The sequence below is a fragment of the Centroberyx gerrardi genome, chromosome 9 (genome assembly GCF_048128805.1).
Source record: "Centroberyx gerrardi isolate f3 chromosome 9, fCenGer3.hap1.cur.20231027, whole genome shotgun sequence".
In the NCBI taxonomy this organism is placed as follows: domain Eukaryota; kingdom Metazoa; phylum Chordata; class Actinopteri; order Beryciformes; family Berycidae; genus Centroberyx; species Centroberyx gerrardi.
In genome coordinates this window covers 15,059,663-15,077,234 of record NC_136005.1, presented here as the reverse complement: position 1 = coordinate 15,077,234, position 17,572 = coordinate 15,059,663, and the positions used below count along the sequence as shown (strand labels likewise).

General features: G+C 41.2%; 1 protein-coding gene across 1 annotated transcript; it reads left to right on the top strand.

The window, feature by feature from the left end:
- Positions 1-1,891: 1,891 nt before the first annotated feature.
- Positions 1,892-13,710, top strand: LOC139926843 (cytochrome P450 2J4-like). The gene is made up of 9 exons (XM_071918687.2): positions 1,892-2,092; positions 9,839-10,001; positions 10,329-10,478; positions 11,224-11,384; positions 11,629-11,805; positions 11,906-12,044; positions 12,231-12,418; positions 12,777-12,918; positions 13,372-13,710. The coding sequence occupies exons 1-9, from the start codon at positions 1,892-1,894 to the stop codon at positions 13,545-13,547; spliced, it is 1,497 nt and encodes a 498-aa protein (XP_071774788.2). The 3' UTR covers positions 13,548-13,710.
- Positions 13,711-17,572: the final 3,862 nt, after the last annotated feature.

The window sequence follows — 17,572 nt, the reverse complement described above, 5'->3', positions numbered from 1 at the left end:
TGTGTGTGTGTGTTGTGTGTTAGGGAACTCTTCCAGACAGATTAGAATAAATAAATGAACAATTCTAAGACAAATTCTTATTTAGTAGACACCCTCAATGCAATCAGCAAATCTTTTACCATGTAAATTTTAGGCATATTTGCATATGTTTTTGAAGATTTTGACTTGTAGAGGGAATATCATTTTAGAATTTTCTCCACCTATATAACTCATGTATAAACGTTACAAATGGTACAAAATATTTAGTTGTCACAGCAGGGCCGGTTTTAGCCTGCTATATTAGGGTGGGCTGGTAGAAATAATAGGTGGGCAACTTGGGCGGTAGCTAGCCCAGAGGTTAGAGAAGCAGACTAGTAGTCTGAAGGTTGCCGGTTTGAATCCCTGGCCAGATTGCACAAAAATCTGGCAAAAGGACAGCTGGCAACCAGAGGGTTGTCAGAGTCAAGATCAGATGCAAGCTCCTGCCATTGTGCCCTCAGGCCTCTCCAGCTTATGGCTGTGTGTTTGTGTATGGGGTGTTTGGATGGGTTAAATGCAGAAGATTAATTTCCCCATGGGGATTAATAAGTAGTAAATAAGTAGTATTCTATTCTATTTTATTCTATTCTAATTTATAAAGAACAATTTGAAGCAGGGAAATTGGGAGGTAGTGAAGCAGCATTTCTAAGTTTGCTGCTACCCTATGATTTGAGTCAGTGGAGGGCAGATTGATTTACCCTAAAATAAAAAAATTCCTTCATCCAGATTTTAACATAATCAACTCCATAATGTTTCTTTTCATTGGATGAGCTTAGTTCTCAAATAAAATTAAAACCTAATCCAGTGAGACTTCTCACCATAGCCAATATTTACAAAAATAGAAGGTAGTCTTATTCAAACTCAAATTGAAAAGTGACAAAGAAAACAACTTTGAAAGCAGATTGACTTATCCTAAAATAAAATAAAAACCTTCATCCATATTTTAACATAATCAACTCCATAACATTTCTTTTCATTGGATGAGCTTAGTTCTCAAATAAAATTAAAACCTAATCAAGTGAGACTTCTCACCATAGCCAATATTTACAAAACTAGAAGGTAGTCTTATTCAAACTCAAACTGAAAAGTGACAAAGAAAACAACTAAATCAACTAACTCAAGCCTATAGGCTACTCAAACTTCAATGTAACTATATAGAAATATGGCATCCAACAGGGCAAAATCAGAACAACATTTTATAAAACGTTTTTTTCACTTTGTTAGGTACATCCAACAGCAACCTGAAAATCCATATGTACAGTATATCAGTGTCTTTCATAATCGTAATTGTGCTTTGGCAACACATGTCAAATACCATGCCAATAAAGCCTATTGAATTGAATTGAATTAAATTGAGAGAGAGAGAGAGAGAGAGAGAGCAAGAGCGGTTACGTTCTAAAGCACAAATAAACCTCCGCACAACCCTGCGGGAAGTGCCGCAACGCCTGATTTGGTGTGAATACGGCCACACTCTGTGCAGCGGACGGGTCTGCTTCAGAGGGGGGGCGTGGGCAGTGGGCGACTTTGGAGGCGGGCCGTAGGCTGCCCACCCAATCAGAAGTTAGAAACGGTACTGGTATTTTCTGTGCTATTTTTCCATTGGCTGAACAAAAACATTTTTTTCTTAACTTTTGATTGGCTGAGCCCACCCCTGCCCATAGCTACCGCCGGCCTTGTGTCACAGCCTACTATCAGTGCAGTAGCCTATCAGAAGCTCCGGCAATAATGTAATAAGCAATCAAAGGTCACTCACAATAAAACATTTCCCCGTTCATAATGACTTCACTGTCGACTGGCCCAGTCGAGCACTCATGTTACGGCAATCAAAACAGAATAACAAACACTTAACGTTTGCTGCTCCTAAAAATACCAAATGGAAACACTACATGACGTAATAGCCCTGGAATGGATGGACGGGAGGAGTGCTTTGATATTTGTGTGTGTTTTCTTGTTATTTGCTGATGTTTTGAAGAACAGAGTCCCGAGAAACTTTCCTCCTGGACCGTGGTCTCTTCCTCTGATTGGTGACCTTCATCGCATCAAACCCAGTGAAATACACCTGGATTTCACCAAGGTAGGTAATGTGACGTAGTTCTGGTCTTCAGTTCGGATTCTGTCACATTCGGAGCCTTTATAAAATATCCGATAAACACTGCGACCGTGTAACGGTGAGACCATGGAAACAGAATCAATACAATAGACACTTCCTGATGGATCAAGGTCATCCATCAATCCAAGAATGCCAAGTCGATAGGGGTCCACAGAACTTGAATGGATATAAACGGTCTTTCACTTTCAAATCAACGTTCCTGGATGGTCGGAGTGGCGGCCATTTTTATGTGAGGCTAACGTTAGCTCTGTATGAACTGACTTGCAGCAAGTCACTGCAGGTGAGAGGTTTTACAGCAACAACCAAAGCAGTGGAAAACTGGCATTGCAGCTGAATTAAGTTGTCACCTTGCCTCCACTGAGCTCTTTTATCAGCTGCTGCTGTCTTTGTAAGTAACGTAGGTCAAAGGTTTTGACATCTGTGCAGTTAGTGGAAGTGGTTAAAGTTGAATTCATCAGTTTAAGCCGATGTCCATTAGCTGGTTGAAGTTAGCGAATGCTAACTTTTCTTCTCCACTAAAGCTAGGCTAAGCTATGTTAGTTTATATCATTTAAGGGGCTAAAGTTGATGATGCTTACCAGCTAGGTTTGCTAATATGCTGGTTTTGACGAGAAGAGCTAGCGAGAAAAGCACAATCTTTGATAGTGCTACGTTAACCTTGTCGCTAACGCCAGCTTTCCATAGAGTTTTGACAAGTTGCTAAGTACTCATGCAACAGACTCGTCTGCAAAGTTCTCAAGCAAGTGTGACACACTTTATGGCCTGAATGCTCGGACTTGCGCTGTCACTATATCAACTAAAAATGGCAAACAGTGGAAGGACCATGTTATCCATTCAGGTTCTGTGCTTGGGTCCTTGTGGAGAACTTCTTCCCAAGTTGTCTTGTTGATAACGAAAGTAAGTACAAAGAAGCTTCCTTGCAGTTTGAGATGGGCTGTAACATTTTGGCTCTCAGACCCAAATCTGAGAATATTTTTATTGTTAGATATGACTTTGTCCAGAATTCAGAGACTATCTGTACTGTAGGCAGTGTTGTGCAAGTTCACACTTCACAAGAGCTAGCTCAAAGTTCAGTTGACACAGATTAAAATGAACTAGTTCGCGTTCATAGTTCACAATTTTGAATTTTGAACTAAGTTCACAGTCCCAAAAAATGAACTAGTTCACGTTCATTTCTTCCGTTTTTTTTTTTTAAATGAGCTGCTCCGAGCTATTCTTTTTCAATAGAACCTCCTCCTACCCATCCATCCCCAGCCCCCAATCACTGCCACTGCCCACTTCCCAAACTAAATTAATTACTGTATACTAATATAGAATCACAGACAGAGATTACTTTTAAAAGCCAAGAAAAACCAATGTGAGTATATGCTTTACCACTTGAACAATGTGTCATATTATGCAGAAAGTGAAAAAAAAAAAGTTGCAGTAAGGTATACTGTAGATGCAATGGAAATTTTATTTAGCCTGCATGAACCAAATTATGCAGCAGTTCAAAAACATAAAATAGATTCATATGCTTCCAAGCGAGCTGATACAGGCTCCACCACTGGCTTCATTACAGTCGCTAGCTGAAAGATGTGCTAAGATTTCAGTTCTGCAGAGCACACAATTTAGAGTATTTAGAGTACTTCAGCAGTACCGGTAGCTGCGTCTGAATTGCCAGTTGCACTAGCCATGCTGGGTGCCGTAAATCCTCGGGTGCCGTAAAACACAGTGCGTGAGCGTTGTTAACTCTTGCGGGAGTTAACGACGCTCACGTTCACGTTCATTAGTTGCAAACGGATACGTTCAGTTCACCGTTCATCAAAAACATGAGCACGTTCAATGCACAACATTGACTGTAGGTAGAGAGATAACAGTGAATGATGATCTAAATGATCTAAATAGTCATTCTTCTACATTCTGTAATTGCAGTAACTTATTGTAAATTAAATGATACTGAAGTTTAACAATTCATCAATTTGCTGGGGACCCCCTGAACCCCCTCAACTCAACTCAATGAGAGAGCTTCAACTTAGACCAGAGTATAGAAAATTATTTGTCAAGATCAGCAAAGGACAGATAGAATCTGATTTTTGTGATATTTCTCAGTTGGAGGAAGCAGGACTGAAAGACTCTCTTAACCTGTTGGTCAAAGCAGAGGTCAGAGTCAAATAACACTCTCAAGTTTCTAGCCACAGGTTTAATATTGGCCAAAAGTCCTAAATGATGTTGCCAAAAGGGAGCAAATGAATAGAGAATAGTAGAGGGCCAAGAACTGACCCCTGAGGGATACCACAGGTGATACCGACTACAGATGAAGAAGCATTCCCATCAACTACAGAGAAATTCCTCCCTGTGAGATAGGATTTAAACAGATTCAGAGCAGTATCAGTAATGGCAACCCAATTTTTCAGGACACCTAAGAAGGATACCATGGTCAACAGTGTCAAATCTAGAAGAGAGAACAGTTGCCCACATTAGATGCCATCAACAAATCATTAGTAACCCCTGCAAAGCAGTCTCTGTACCATCTAGCGCTATAAAATCAGACTGAAATTTTTGAAATATGTTATGGTTCAGATAGGATGTTAACTGTGTGGGAACTACTTTCTCCAATACCTTGGACAGGAAAGACAGTTTGGAAAGGATATCAAGATTCGTTTTTTCACTAGTGGTTAAATTAAGGGCATATTTTTTTAGTAGGAGGGGGCAGAACCAATAGTTAAAATTAAATAAACTATTTATAAACAATAAAATTGATGTGCCAATTGTATCAAGAACCTCTTTTAGGAGTTTTAGTTGGAATGATGTCCGACAGGAGGATTTGAGAAATGATTTCTACAGTAGACTCATCTATGTTAAACAGTTACCAGGTATTGAGGATATTGTGAATGAATGAATAAATTCATCTTTATTTGTCCGTTAGGAAATTTGTTCTGTACAATCATCGGTGGCAAACGACAAACAAAAGGAAATAAACATTATCACAAGCAAGACAGGACATCACATTAATGTCATAACAGGACACAAAACATACATGATTGGCAATGGGGGGAAATGGGGAACAATAGGGAACAGTGATCAGAGTCTGTTGTTGATTAGTCCTATGAATGTTTTATTTGTTCTTCTTGTCCTGTGAAGTGGGGTCCGAAACCTGCGTCCTGATGGGAGTAGTTCATATTGGCTGTTGAGTGGATGAGTTGTGTCTTCTATGATCCGGTTTGCCTTGTGTATCGCACGGGATGTGAACAGTGATGTAATGTCCCGGCATTTGATTCTGCAGATTTTGCTTGAGATATTAACAGGCCTGGAATTAAGCCATTTTTAGGGCAAGGCCACTTTGGCCTTTGATAAATACAAATTTATTGGGGCATCGCGGCCAAAATGTAGGGCACCAAGGCCAAAACCAATGGTTATTAAAATCCTTTTTTCAGTCCTTTTTCCTCAACAAAATAAATATCCTAATAGAAAAATTAAGTGCTGCAGTGTGATACAGCACATATGTAAGATGGCTCAGACTGCAAAGTTAGTTACATGTCCAGTAACACACGATAACGTAAGTGTAACCCAGGCTATTTTCTGTAGCTACAAATTACAAATGTCCCCTAAACTGTAGAGATTTTTTCCTATCTTTAATCAAGAGCGTGGTCTTTCAATTTGAGAGCATGATTTATTGATTTCATGTTCAGATTTTGTAATGCTTTCCCTCAAACCCTGTCCTCGCACTCAAATATCTCCTGCTTGCACTTAGATTTGCTCTGCTTCTGCTCAAACTGTATGCTTGCACTCAGATATAATGTTGCTTGCACACAGATTTCCTGCGCTCCAGCTTCAGCCCTTCTCCTCGCACTCAGGCTGCTTCTGTGCGCTCGTGAAACGTCTGCTCTCGGATTTCTGCTCTGCTCTCGGATTTCTGCTCTGCTCTCAGATTTTTTGTGCAACAACCCTGTCAAAATTCCCCAACCAATAGAATGCCAGGTGTAGTGTTGACCAATGAAATGATCCCTGCCTCGTTGCGGGTGCGTTTGCTTTACTTCTTAGAGCATCCCGTACGGGCGGTTACTGTTTAACCGGGTTCATCCACTCCCGCCCTCCGGGGCTTTATTAAATACGACTTTTGGAATAAAAGGACAGTTAATGTATATACCAGCGCCTGTACTTTTTCTTTTACTATAATAGCTACATAAAATAGTAGCCGTATAGCACACCGGCCTCCCGTCGGTGTGCTAGAGGAGAAAACAACGTCACCTTCATGACTCAGGAGCGGGAGTCTCGCGGATCACTGGCCAATATGGACCGCCAAAGTCAAGGACCTCAAGTAAGTTTTTTATTTTAATGGTGCTATTACTTCCTTCAAATTGAATTGGTTAAGTCATATTTGCGGCATAAGAATACATCCATGATAATATGCTTGGCTTTCAAGTGTTGTACGTTATGGGAACATTGTTGCTAGGCAACTAACAACAAAATGGACGCCGCCGTGTTTCATTTTTTTCCTGTATTTTAGTGTTTAGAAATGGGAGAAGTACCAACAGCAAAAGTAACCAGCTAACACATTAAGACAGTAGAAAACAAAAGTAAATTCAATGAGCAACTACATTTTAAAAACGCAATTGGTGTGTTGTGTATATATCCTTCTCTTCAAATGATGTTTACCTTTGCTGTGTCAAAGTCTGCTCTATCAGAAAGGTTTCACATATTGGAAATACGGTAAACACGTCCCCACTTGCAGGTATCATATCTGTAACATATCTACAATTAAATCAGTTACATTGCAGACATTAAGCACTAGCTTTCCAGTTGAACAACGAGGGGTCTGTTACTGTTAAAGCTGAGGAAATCCTTAAATTGTGTCACAGATATTATTCCAATTTATTCCAATCTCAGTTAATGCTACAGCGTGATTACTGGAGATTGAGATACACATTTAGCTACTCATAATTTCTCTGGGTTTGACTGGGTTTATAAGCATTAATTAATGGCTTCATTAATTTTTAATAAATCATTTACTAATGCTTTGAAAATCATTTAGAAGTCATTAATAGGCAATGTAACTGATTTAATTGTAGATATGTTACAGATATGAACATGATACCTGCAAGTGGGGACGTGTTTACCGTATTTCCAATATGTGAAACCTTTCTGATAGAGCAGACTTTGACACAGCAACGGTAAACATCATTTGAAGAGAAGGATATATACACAACACACCAATTGCGTTTTTAAAATGTAGTTGCTCATTGAATTTACTTTTGTTTTCTACTGTCTTAATGTGTTAGCTGGTTACTTTTGCTGTTGGTACTTTTCCCATTCCTAAACACTAAAATACAGGAAAAAAATGAAACACGGCGGCGTCCATTTTGTTGTTAGTTGCCTAGCAACAATGTTCCCATAACGTACAACACTTGAAAGCCAAGCATATTATCATGGATGTATTCATATGCCGCAAATATGACTTAACCAATTCAATTTGAAGGAAGTAATAGCACCATTAAAATAAAAAACTTACTTGAGGTCCTTGACTTTGGCGGTCCATATTGGCCAGTGATCCGCGAGACTCCCGCTCCTGAGTCATGAAGGTGACGTTGTTTTCTCCCCACCGACGGGAGGCCGGTGTGCTATACGGCTACTATTTTATGTAGCTATTATAGTAAAAGAAAAAGTACAGGCGCTGGTATATACATTAACTGTCCTTTTATTCCAAAAGTCGTATTTAATAAAGCCCCAGAGGGCGGGAGTGGATGAACCCGGTTAAACAGTAACCGCCCGTACGGGATGCTCTAAGAAGTAAAGCAAACGCACCCGCAACGAGGCAGGGATCATTTCATTGGTCAACACTACACCTGGCATTCTATTGGTTGGGAAATTTTGACAGGGTTGTTGCACAAAAAAATCCGAGAGCAGAGCAGAAATCCGAGAGCAGAGCAGAAATCCGAGAGCAGACGTTTCACGAGCGCACAGAAGCAGCCTGAGTGCGAGGAGAAGGGCTGAAGCTGGAGCGCAGGAAATCTGTGTGCAAGCAACATTATATCTGAGTGCAAGCATACAGTTTGAGCAGAAGCAGAGCAAATCTAAGTGCAAGCAGGAGATATTTGAGTGCGAGGACAGGGTTTGAGGGAAAGCATTACAAAATCTGAACGTGAAATCAATACATCATGCTCTCAAATTGAAAGACCACGCTCTTGATTAAAGATAGGAAAAAATCTCCATACTAAACGCCTCACATGCAGACTATCGGTAGACGCTACAATTTACCGATGTTCCCTAAACGCCTCATGCAGGCTACTGCTACTGATAGCGTTTTTGCTGCTCTCAACCCGGTTAATTTTGCTATATTCTTCATTACAGCGGCTAATTACCCGCTATACATTTAAACTTACACTAGTTCTGCTCAAGCACTCATAGCTCTCTCCTTCTTTTAGCAACTTTCTCGCTAATCCCACAGTTGTTTACACGCTTTTCAGATCTGCTAGTTACTTAGCTTAGCAGTTAGCGATGGCGTCTCTTTCTCCCTCTCAGTTTAATTAATAATTAGCTGTTAATGTTTACGTTAACGTTACACATATATTTGCGGAAGTGGGAGAAATCTCGCGCTACTGTTGAATTCCAGCGTGATGACGGAGACACTGGGAAACGTGAGTTTGTTTATTTGCTGCATCGCATGTAGTTTGAAATGAGGAAATCCGCAACTTTCTTTTAAAGACGAGATGAAATGAAAAATGCCTTTTTAACCCTTTTAGATCACATCCCCGGTCATACTGTGCACCTATTTAACAATATATGCCAAAAAAAATACCAAAAATCAATTTCATTGTATTCTTATATCAAAATTCAATCATGTTTTCTTCCTGTAAAACAAAATATGCCGTGTGCTTACGTAAGCATGCCCGTAACTAATTTCAACCAATAATATCATGACATCCACCCATCAATCAATCTTCAACTTTTAGCGCACAGAGCTAAGATTCATTAGTTAGCTAGCTAGCAACAGCATGGTACTTCGGTGTGTCTTCGGGTGTTATGACACACCCACTTTTCAACGTTCAAATCAAATTCCTTCCAACGTTATGTCCCGCCTGTCTTTCCTGTTTCACTCGGAAATACGTCACGATACGGAAGTTAGATACTCTCGAAATGCCGTTTCATCTCGACTTTAAGGGTACAACGGCCAGTTCAAAACAGGGCATGCCAAACTGGCCGCGTGGATAGTTAATTTTAGAAGGGGCATTACGGCCACACTCCGGGGCATCCACGGCACTGGCCGTTTGGCCGTGGTATAATTCCTGCCCTGTATTAATGATTTTTGTTATCTTGTTTTTATTGACGTGTGTTAAGGAACTAAACCAGGCGAGGAATCCAAAGTGTGACTACCCAATTTAGCTACCAGCATTTGGTAAATGAAAACTTGCATCTTTAGGATTTCCTTAATTTGTAGCCTACCTGGTGTTTTTCTCTTCAACCAGAGCCACATGGCTGTTTAGTTTGGCTGCTTAGGAAGCTGTTTTAATTGTCACCTCAAAGACCTGACCACAAATCCCAAAGACTAAACTAGCAGTGGATATGGGGACAAATGCATGGAACTAATGGAGAATACTGTGGTTGCTAGCTCAGTGTATCTAACATATTCCTTTCATATTCCTCATCTATTGTATCTTCCCATTGAGCTCTACAATGTGAACAGGCCACTGAATGTTGGACCACAATACCAATCTGCTGTTTCTCTCTCAGTTTGCAGAGAAATATGGAAACATTTTCAGCCTACGACTCTTTGGTAGAAGGATTGTGGTAATCAACGGGTACAAGCTTGTGAGAGAAGCCTTGGTCGAAAGAGTGGAGGATTACACAGATCGCCCTGTCATCCCGCTGTTTCAGGAAGCGTTTAGGAATAAAGGTAGTGTGCGTTGCATTTTGTTTGAAAACGTTGCTAGTGATTGTACCTAAGTCTACTCAGGACAGTAGTATCAGATAGGACCCACAAATACATAATGTGTTGATTTTAAATAAAATTAAAAAAGTTATTGGAAAAAATTGCCTTTGAGACCATCTCAAGAGTACTTTTATATTTTCTTTTATACTTTTTATATTTTTTTATATTGTTGTGTATATGTTTTATATTAACACCTCTTTAGTGCAATGAAAAGGGATGAAAAACCTAAACACTGTTGCTTTCAGTCAGTTCCAGTTGCTTCCAGTCTACGCTGTTTTATGTTCCCAACAGGTTTAGTGTTTTCAAATGGCTATCAGTGGAAGCAGCAGCGGAGATTTGCTCTCCATACACTCAGGAACTTTGGTGTGGGCAGGAAGACCCTCGAACCATCCATCCAGCAGGAGTGCCACTATCTGAATGAGGCCTTTGCTTATCAACAAGGTATTACACAAATGGTGGAAAACGCTGTCTCAGGAAATGCTCCAGAATCTTCTGTAAGTGCTTAATTGGTTAAGATGTGGGAACAGGGCTGACCAAGGGAGATATCACTTGCAAAGGTGTATTTTTATGTGTAATAAAGGGTTTATGCACTGTAACCCAAGTATACTATCCCTCTCTATGAAGTTTTCAAGGAACTGTTCTTGATGAAACTACCTGCTCACATTTAGATTGATTCAGATTCAGAATTGCTCATCTGTGTTTCCTTGCATCTCGCACCAATTCATGGGCATTGTGGCTTGGGAGTATGTAATTTTCTCCATACTTGCGCCTAGTTGATGATGTATTTCCCTCTAATTTGCCAACATCAATTGAGCCTGGTCCTTGTCAAACACGTTGAGCAGTCTCTAACAGTCACCCCTCTCTCACAATCACTGAAATCTCTTCTTTGAGCTGTGGTAGTCAAAATATTGGATAATTGGGTCTGCCCAGCATTTTTACACATGACTCTAAGCATGATGGGATGTTAATTGCTTGATTATCTGAGGAACCACAACTGTGTTAAAACTCAAATGTATACTTAATTTTGGCAGTTAGCCGTGGTATGTATTTGTTATATCTACTTGTTATAATCATACATAATCAATATCAAATAGTGCTTTTCCTTGCTTGCGGCCCATCATATGTTTTACGTTTTGACCATTGGCCCTATGTTTCACAATGTTTGGGTCTCTTTCGCATTTTTCAGGTGAGCCCTTCAATGCCCAGCTGCTGGTGAACAATGCTGTATCCAACGTAATCTGCTGCTTGGTGTTTGGGAATCGCTTTGAGTACAGTGACATGCAGTACAGGTCTATGCTTCAGGACTTCAATGAGTTGGTGTACTTACAGGGAGGGGCATGGGCACAGGTGAGCCTCTACGTTATATAGAACAGGCTTTATGAGGATTTTTATGTCAATTTATTGCAATAAAGTATAACAAGAGCATTAACGTCATACACAAGGCTATATCCAGCCTGACCACAGAAACTAGCAATGAGCATTGAATGTTGAAGATCTGTTGACGGATGTGTGTGTATGCATGCATGCAAATGTGTGCAGGCTGTTAAGGTGGCACACTATCTGTCTGGGTAACTGTGTGTTTGCTCTATAGATTTACAACATGCTGCCCTGGCTGATGAAGTGGCTCCCTGGACCTCGCCAGAGGTTTTTTGCTCTGTTGGATAACCTGATTGACTTTGTGAAAATTAGGATCAAAGAACACAGAGAAGACTATGACCCCTCATCACCAAGAGACTACATTGACTGCTTCCTCTCAGAAATGGGAGAGGTGTGTTTGTGTGTGCATCCTCTATGCATTTTCTAAAGAAATGGCTGTGAATGTTGACAAGCCACTGATTCTTGCAGTTGCTTTGTTGTGTTGTCAGTAGAAGGAGGATCCAGATTCTGGGTTTGATCTGGAGAATTTGTGTTTTTGCACCATGGACCTGTTCGCCGCTGGAACTGAGACCACAACCACTACTCTACACTGGGGACTGCTATACATGATCTACTACCCACACATACAAGGTGTGTGTGTGTGTGTGTGTGTGTGTGTGTGTGTGTGTGAGGGAGAGAGTGAGTGTATGGTGGGCGGCAGGTTCTGTGTTGCTTGCATTCTTCAAGGGTGTGTGGCTGTCATAGACATAATTTTCTCAGCAGCCATGTACGAGGGACACCAAATCAGACATTGTTTCCTGTTCTTTCTATGTGCAGAGAGGGTCCAGGCTGAGATCGATACTGTAGTTGGTTCATCCAGGCAACCCTCTGTGACCGACAGAGAAAACATGCCCTATACTGATGCAGTCATCCATGAGATCCAGAGAATGGGAAACATTGTGCCCCTGAATTTGGCCCATATGGCAACCAAGAACACCACGCTGGGCAAGTACACTATCCCAAAGGTACATGACGCACATGTGAGAAGGAATTGCTGAATGTGACAAGGATTGTCGTCTAGGACACTGGAGAGTTAGTTCTTGTTCTCACCCATAGTTCATTAGGCACCAAATGACAACCCAACACAACATAAATTAGGCACCATTAGTGGGTAAGTCTCTCTTCAACCCCTCCAGTGTTGAATCAACAGTCTCTGAATAAATGCTCCCTTCGTGGGTAGAGTCCATCAGTCTGCAGCCTTTTCAGTACAGCCATACAGACACGCTCCCCTGCTTCAGTCCATGGGCTCCTTGCTCTTGTAGACCAGTAATGTCAGCAAAAGGTTGATTTGATTTGCTTTCTTGATTAATGCTCTAAACTCAGGGCACCATGATCCTGCCCACGCTGCACTCAGTTCTACATGATGAGTCTGTGTGGGAGACTCCACACTCTTTCAACCCTCAACACTTCCTGGACCAGGATGGCAAATTTAGAAAGAGAGAGGCCTTCCTTCCTTTTTCAGCCGGTCAGTAGTTACAACCAAAAATCAATTACATGCTGTTTTAACCAAGTGATAATATTTACTCATTTCAGTTCTATGGTGGATCCTTACTCTTAAAACCCCTTGCACCCTGAGTTTCCCCTAAATTTCTCCTTGAGTAGCTTCAAAATTCGTTTTTTTTTTTTTCATACTGTATGACTATTACATATTCTTCATCTGCTCATTCCAACAGCTTCATTGAAGCTGTAGCACGCTCATATTGAGTGAAATATTAAAACCCAAGATTTTTCTATGGCTGCACCATTACATCAAATGGAGAAAGTCATATTTGGTATCTTTGGAAACCTTGGGTTCTTGACTAGAATTTAAAATAAAGTTCTGTGAGTTTGAACAAAGCTTTGCCACGAAATTGTGCATTTATAATGATGGTCCCGCCGGTTGTGAATCAAACTGAACTAGAGTATTATGTCTTCCCAGGTAAGCGTGCATGTCCTGGGGAACCACTGGCCAGGATGGAGTTATTCCTCTTCTTCACCTCCCTCCTTCAGAGGTTCTCATTCTCTGCACCCACTGGAGAGGAGCCCAGTCTGGACTTCAAGTTGGGTGCCACTCACTGTCCCAAACCTTACCGCCTCTGTGCCATACCAAGATAAACCACTCACTGTCTCTGACCTGCTCTACCCTCTAATGATAAATCCCATGCTTAACAAAGAAATATGACAAACGGCGCAGTACCTCAAGCAGCATAAACTTTAAAAATGTTCTTTTTATTGCCCAAGGCCGAGTGGCACTGTGCTTTGTCATGATAAATCATCAATGCTCAAATCTGTACGAAAAATTTTGATCAACATTCTAAATTTTGTCTGTCTGTCAATTTACTCAAATACAGAAGTTGTTTTCCACAGCAGTTACCCTATGTTATACCTTGAAAAGGTCTTCTGTAATCTGTATCACCATGTTTTAATGTCCTATAGTGTAAGCAAAACATAACTTGGAAACATTTTATTCTCAATAAGCCTGTCCAATAATCCTGTATATAATATTTTTAAATATGTAATAAAATCCTTGAAACAAAAGATTATGTCAACCTTTTTTAAAGAATTATCACTGAACTAAATTCAGAATACACTTAACATTGTATAATAGATGTTAGACTCGTTCAGGCCAAAATCCAACTTGTACTTGAATGTAAATAAATTATCCTGAGATTCAGTTCCTTGTGCTCATTCTTTATCATAATCTTATAATAATGGAAGAATTTTACAACTTCACTGCATTAGATTCAATAGCAGTGTCATGTTTGTGACTTTCAGTCCCTGCTTCATTGTCTAGTTTTTGTATTTCTATGTGTATTATGGTCCCTGTCTAGTTCTACGTGCCATGTTCTCTGTTTGCCCCAGCTGTTTCTGATTTGTAATCACCTCCCCATGTGTATATTAGTCTTGTTCCCCAGTCAGTCTTTGTCGGATCATTATTTCCTGTTACGTGTCAGTTAAGTGCTCCCGTCTCTGTTTACCTGTTGTTTCCTGCACCCGTTATATTAAACACCCAGTCTTGGGGTGTGATCACTACCTGCCTCGCTGTCCTGCATTTAGGTCCTCACCACACCTCATCGTGACAAGCAGGCCTAAAAACAAAAACCTCACTGTTTGAATGGCAGGAGAGCTAAGGCCTCATAGTGCAACAGGCTACTATAGACTACAATCATAAATCAAATGTGCTATATTGGCAATAAAACATTCAGAATAACATTTATTAACCTTATTCAAATTTCTTTTCTTCATCACGTTTAACCTGTAAAGTCCATACACTCAAACAGTGTCTGTAAATTCATGATAATCTTGTAGAAGACCTCTGTCAAAATCACAGTCTGAATGCTGTGGTGATCATGCAGACACGTGATACCCCACTTGGTGGTGTTCTTGTTCTTGGTTCAAAACCAGGCCCAGACGGCGTGTCACCCTCCTGCCTGAAAGTCTGTGCTGACCAGCTAGCCCCCATCTTTACACGGATCTTCAACAGATCACTGGAGCTGTGTGAAGTCCCCTCCTGCTTCAAACACTCCACAATCATCCCGGTCCCCAAGAAACCCTCTATCACAGGATTAAATGACTACAGGCCCGTCGCCCTGACGTCTGTGGTCATGAAATCCTTCGAGAGACTGGTGTTGGCCCACCTGAAAGACATCACAGGCTGCCTGCTGGACCCCCTGCAGTTTGCTTACCGGGCAAACAGGTCAGCAGATGATGCGGTCAACATGGGACTGCACTACATCCTGCAACACCTCGACTCCCCAGGGACATACGCAAGGATCCTGTTTGTGGACTTCAGCTCGGCGTTCAACACCATCATCCCAGAAATCCTCCGCTCCAAACTCACCCAGCTCGCTGTGCCAGCCTCCACCTGTCAGTGGATCACAGACTTCCTGACAGACAGGAGGCAGCAGGTGAGGCTGGGGAAAATCATATCCAGCACCCGGACAATCAGCACTGGCGCCCCCCAAGGATGTGTGCTCTCCCCTCTGCTCTTCTCCCTCTACACAAATGACTGCATCTCAGGAGACCCATCTGTTAAACTCCTGAAGTTTGCAGACGACACAACGGTCATCGGCCTCATCCGAGACGGTGACGAGTCTGCATACAGACGGGAGGTTGAACAGCTCTGGTGTGGTCATAACAACCTGGAGCTGAACAAGCTCAAAACTGTGGAGATGACAGTGGACTTTCGGAGGAGCCCCCCAACACTGCCCCCCCTCACCATACTCAACAGCACCGTGTCTGCTGTGGAAAACTTCAGGTTTCTGGGATCCACAATCTCCCAGGACCTAAAGTGGGCATCCAACATAGACACACTCATCAAAAAGGCCCAGCAGAGGATGTACTTCCTACGCCAGCTCAGGAAGTTCAACCTGCCTCAGGAGCTGCTGATCCAGTTCTACTCTGCAATAATCCAGTCTGTTCTCTGCACATCCATCACAGTCTGGTTTGGATCGGCCACCAAACAGGACAGGAACAGACTACAAAGGACAGTCAGGACGGCAGGAAAAATCATTGGTGCCAACCTGCCCTCCATTCAGGACTTATACATCTCCAGAGTCAGGAAACGGGCAGGAAAGATCACTGCAGACCCATCACACCCTGGACACAACCTGTTCCAACTCCTCCCCTCTGTACGCCAAAACAACCAGACACAAGAACAGTTTCTTCCCACAGGCCATCACTCTGATGAACACTTAAATCAGTCATACAGTGACAGAAACTATACCTGGGCAATAAACCTGTAACACCTACCTCATGTATATAGTATATAATGACCCCCCCCATGTATGTAATGTGTAATACCTCATGTATATAATGTAACCTGTTACACCAACAACTCCATATTTATTCCAGCATCTTTGCACTCTGCACCATTGCACTATTGTCCTTTGCTTACAAAGGATATTTGTACGTAGTAGTTAAATGTTTAGGCTTACCTCTGTTCATCTTGTTGTCCTTGGTTTTAGCTGTATATCTATTCTGTGTAAGTATATTGAGAGCAACGAAAAACCGGAGTCAAATTCCTTGTATGTGTACACAGGGGCGGAAATTACGGGGGGGACAGGGGGGTCCGGACCCCCCCTTCCTGGGACTAACAGAGAGATGTCCCCCTCAATATATCATTGTAAACATAACAATATAATTTTAAATAATATAATAATATGCATTGAAAACACTTGTGCTAATTATAGACGCAAAACAATGCGTTTTTAAGTTTCGAAAGATTGCGTCCCCCCCTCATATGCCTCACAGTGGTTTGGTCCACTGCCTACCTGCCTCCCCGAACCCCCCCACACACACATTAGCCCTCGGTACGAGTGTGTGTGGAGGATCTCTGGAAGTGTGTCAGTGGTGGCAGACCTCCAGTAAGAAGCTACTTTGCAAAGGTTAACTTAAAACAAAGGATGTGTCAGATATTTTTCTTTACTTCTACCACTCAATAGAATAAAACACATTCACAATTGTAACCAGACTACATTTTGTTCGCTCCATTACCTCGCGGTTGAATCTTGTGCGTCAGCGTGTTGGTACGGAGCCGCGTCTCCTAATGCATGTGTGTGTATGGAGGCAGGAGGTCTATCCACAATTAAAATCATCATAAATCACTGAATTTTCGACCAATTTTCAAGCGGTTTGGTTTGTTACAAATGCCAGACATGTATTTATGATACAGGATATTTGGTTAAATTAAAATGCGGGTTTTCATACCAAAATACTTCATCTTTTGTAGATGGTAACAGTAATATTTCTATACTATAATATTTAAGATTAACTTACCCTACGTAATTAGGTTCTAAGTATATTATTTTTTTCTTACTGCATGTAAAATGGCTGCCACTATGTTATTTTGTTCATAATTTTGGAAATAAATGAAGACTTAATTAATAAAAAAGACATAATTACAACAAACATTATGTTAAAATATAAGTAAGTTTCAGGCAGGCTTCATAGCATTCTGGACTTTTACACATTGACAGCAAAACATTAGAGATCTGCTTTTTAGGGAAAACTAAATCTAATTAGGCAATTAGCTTTAGTTCAGTTAATGGGTGTTGCATCTCACCTATTACTGTAAATAACCTGCATGCTGTGTGTGTGTGTGTGTGTGTGTCTATTTGTCAGCCAGTCAATTAAAATGG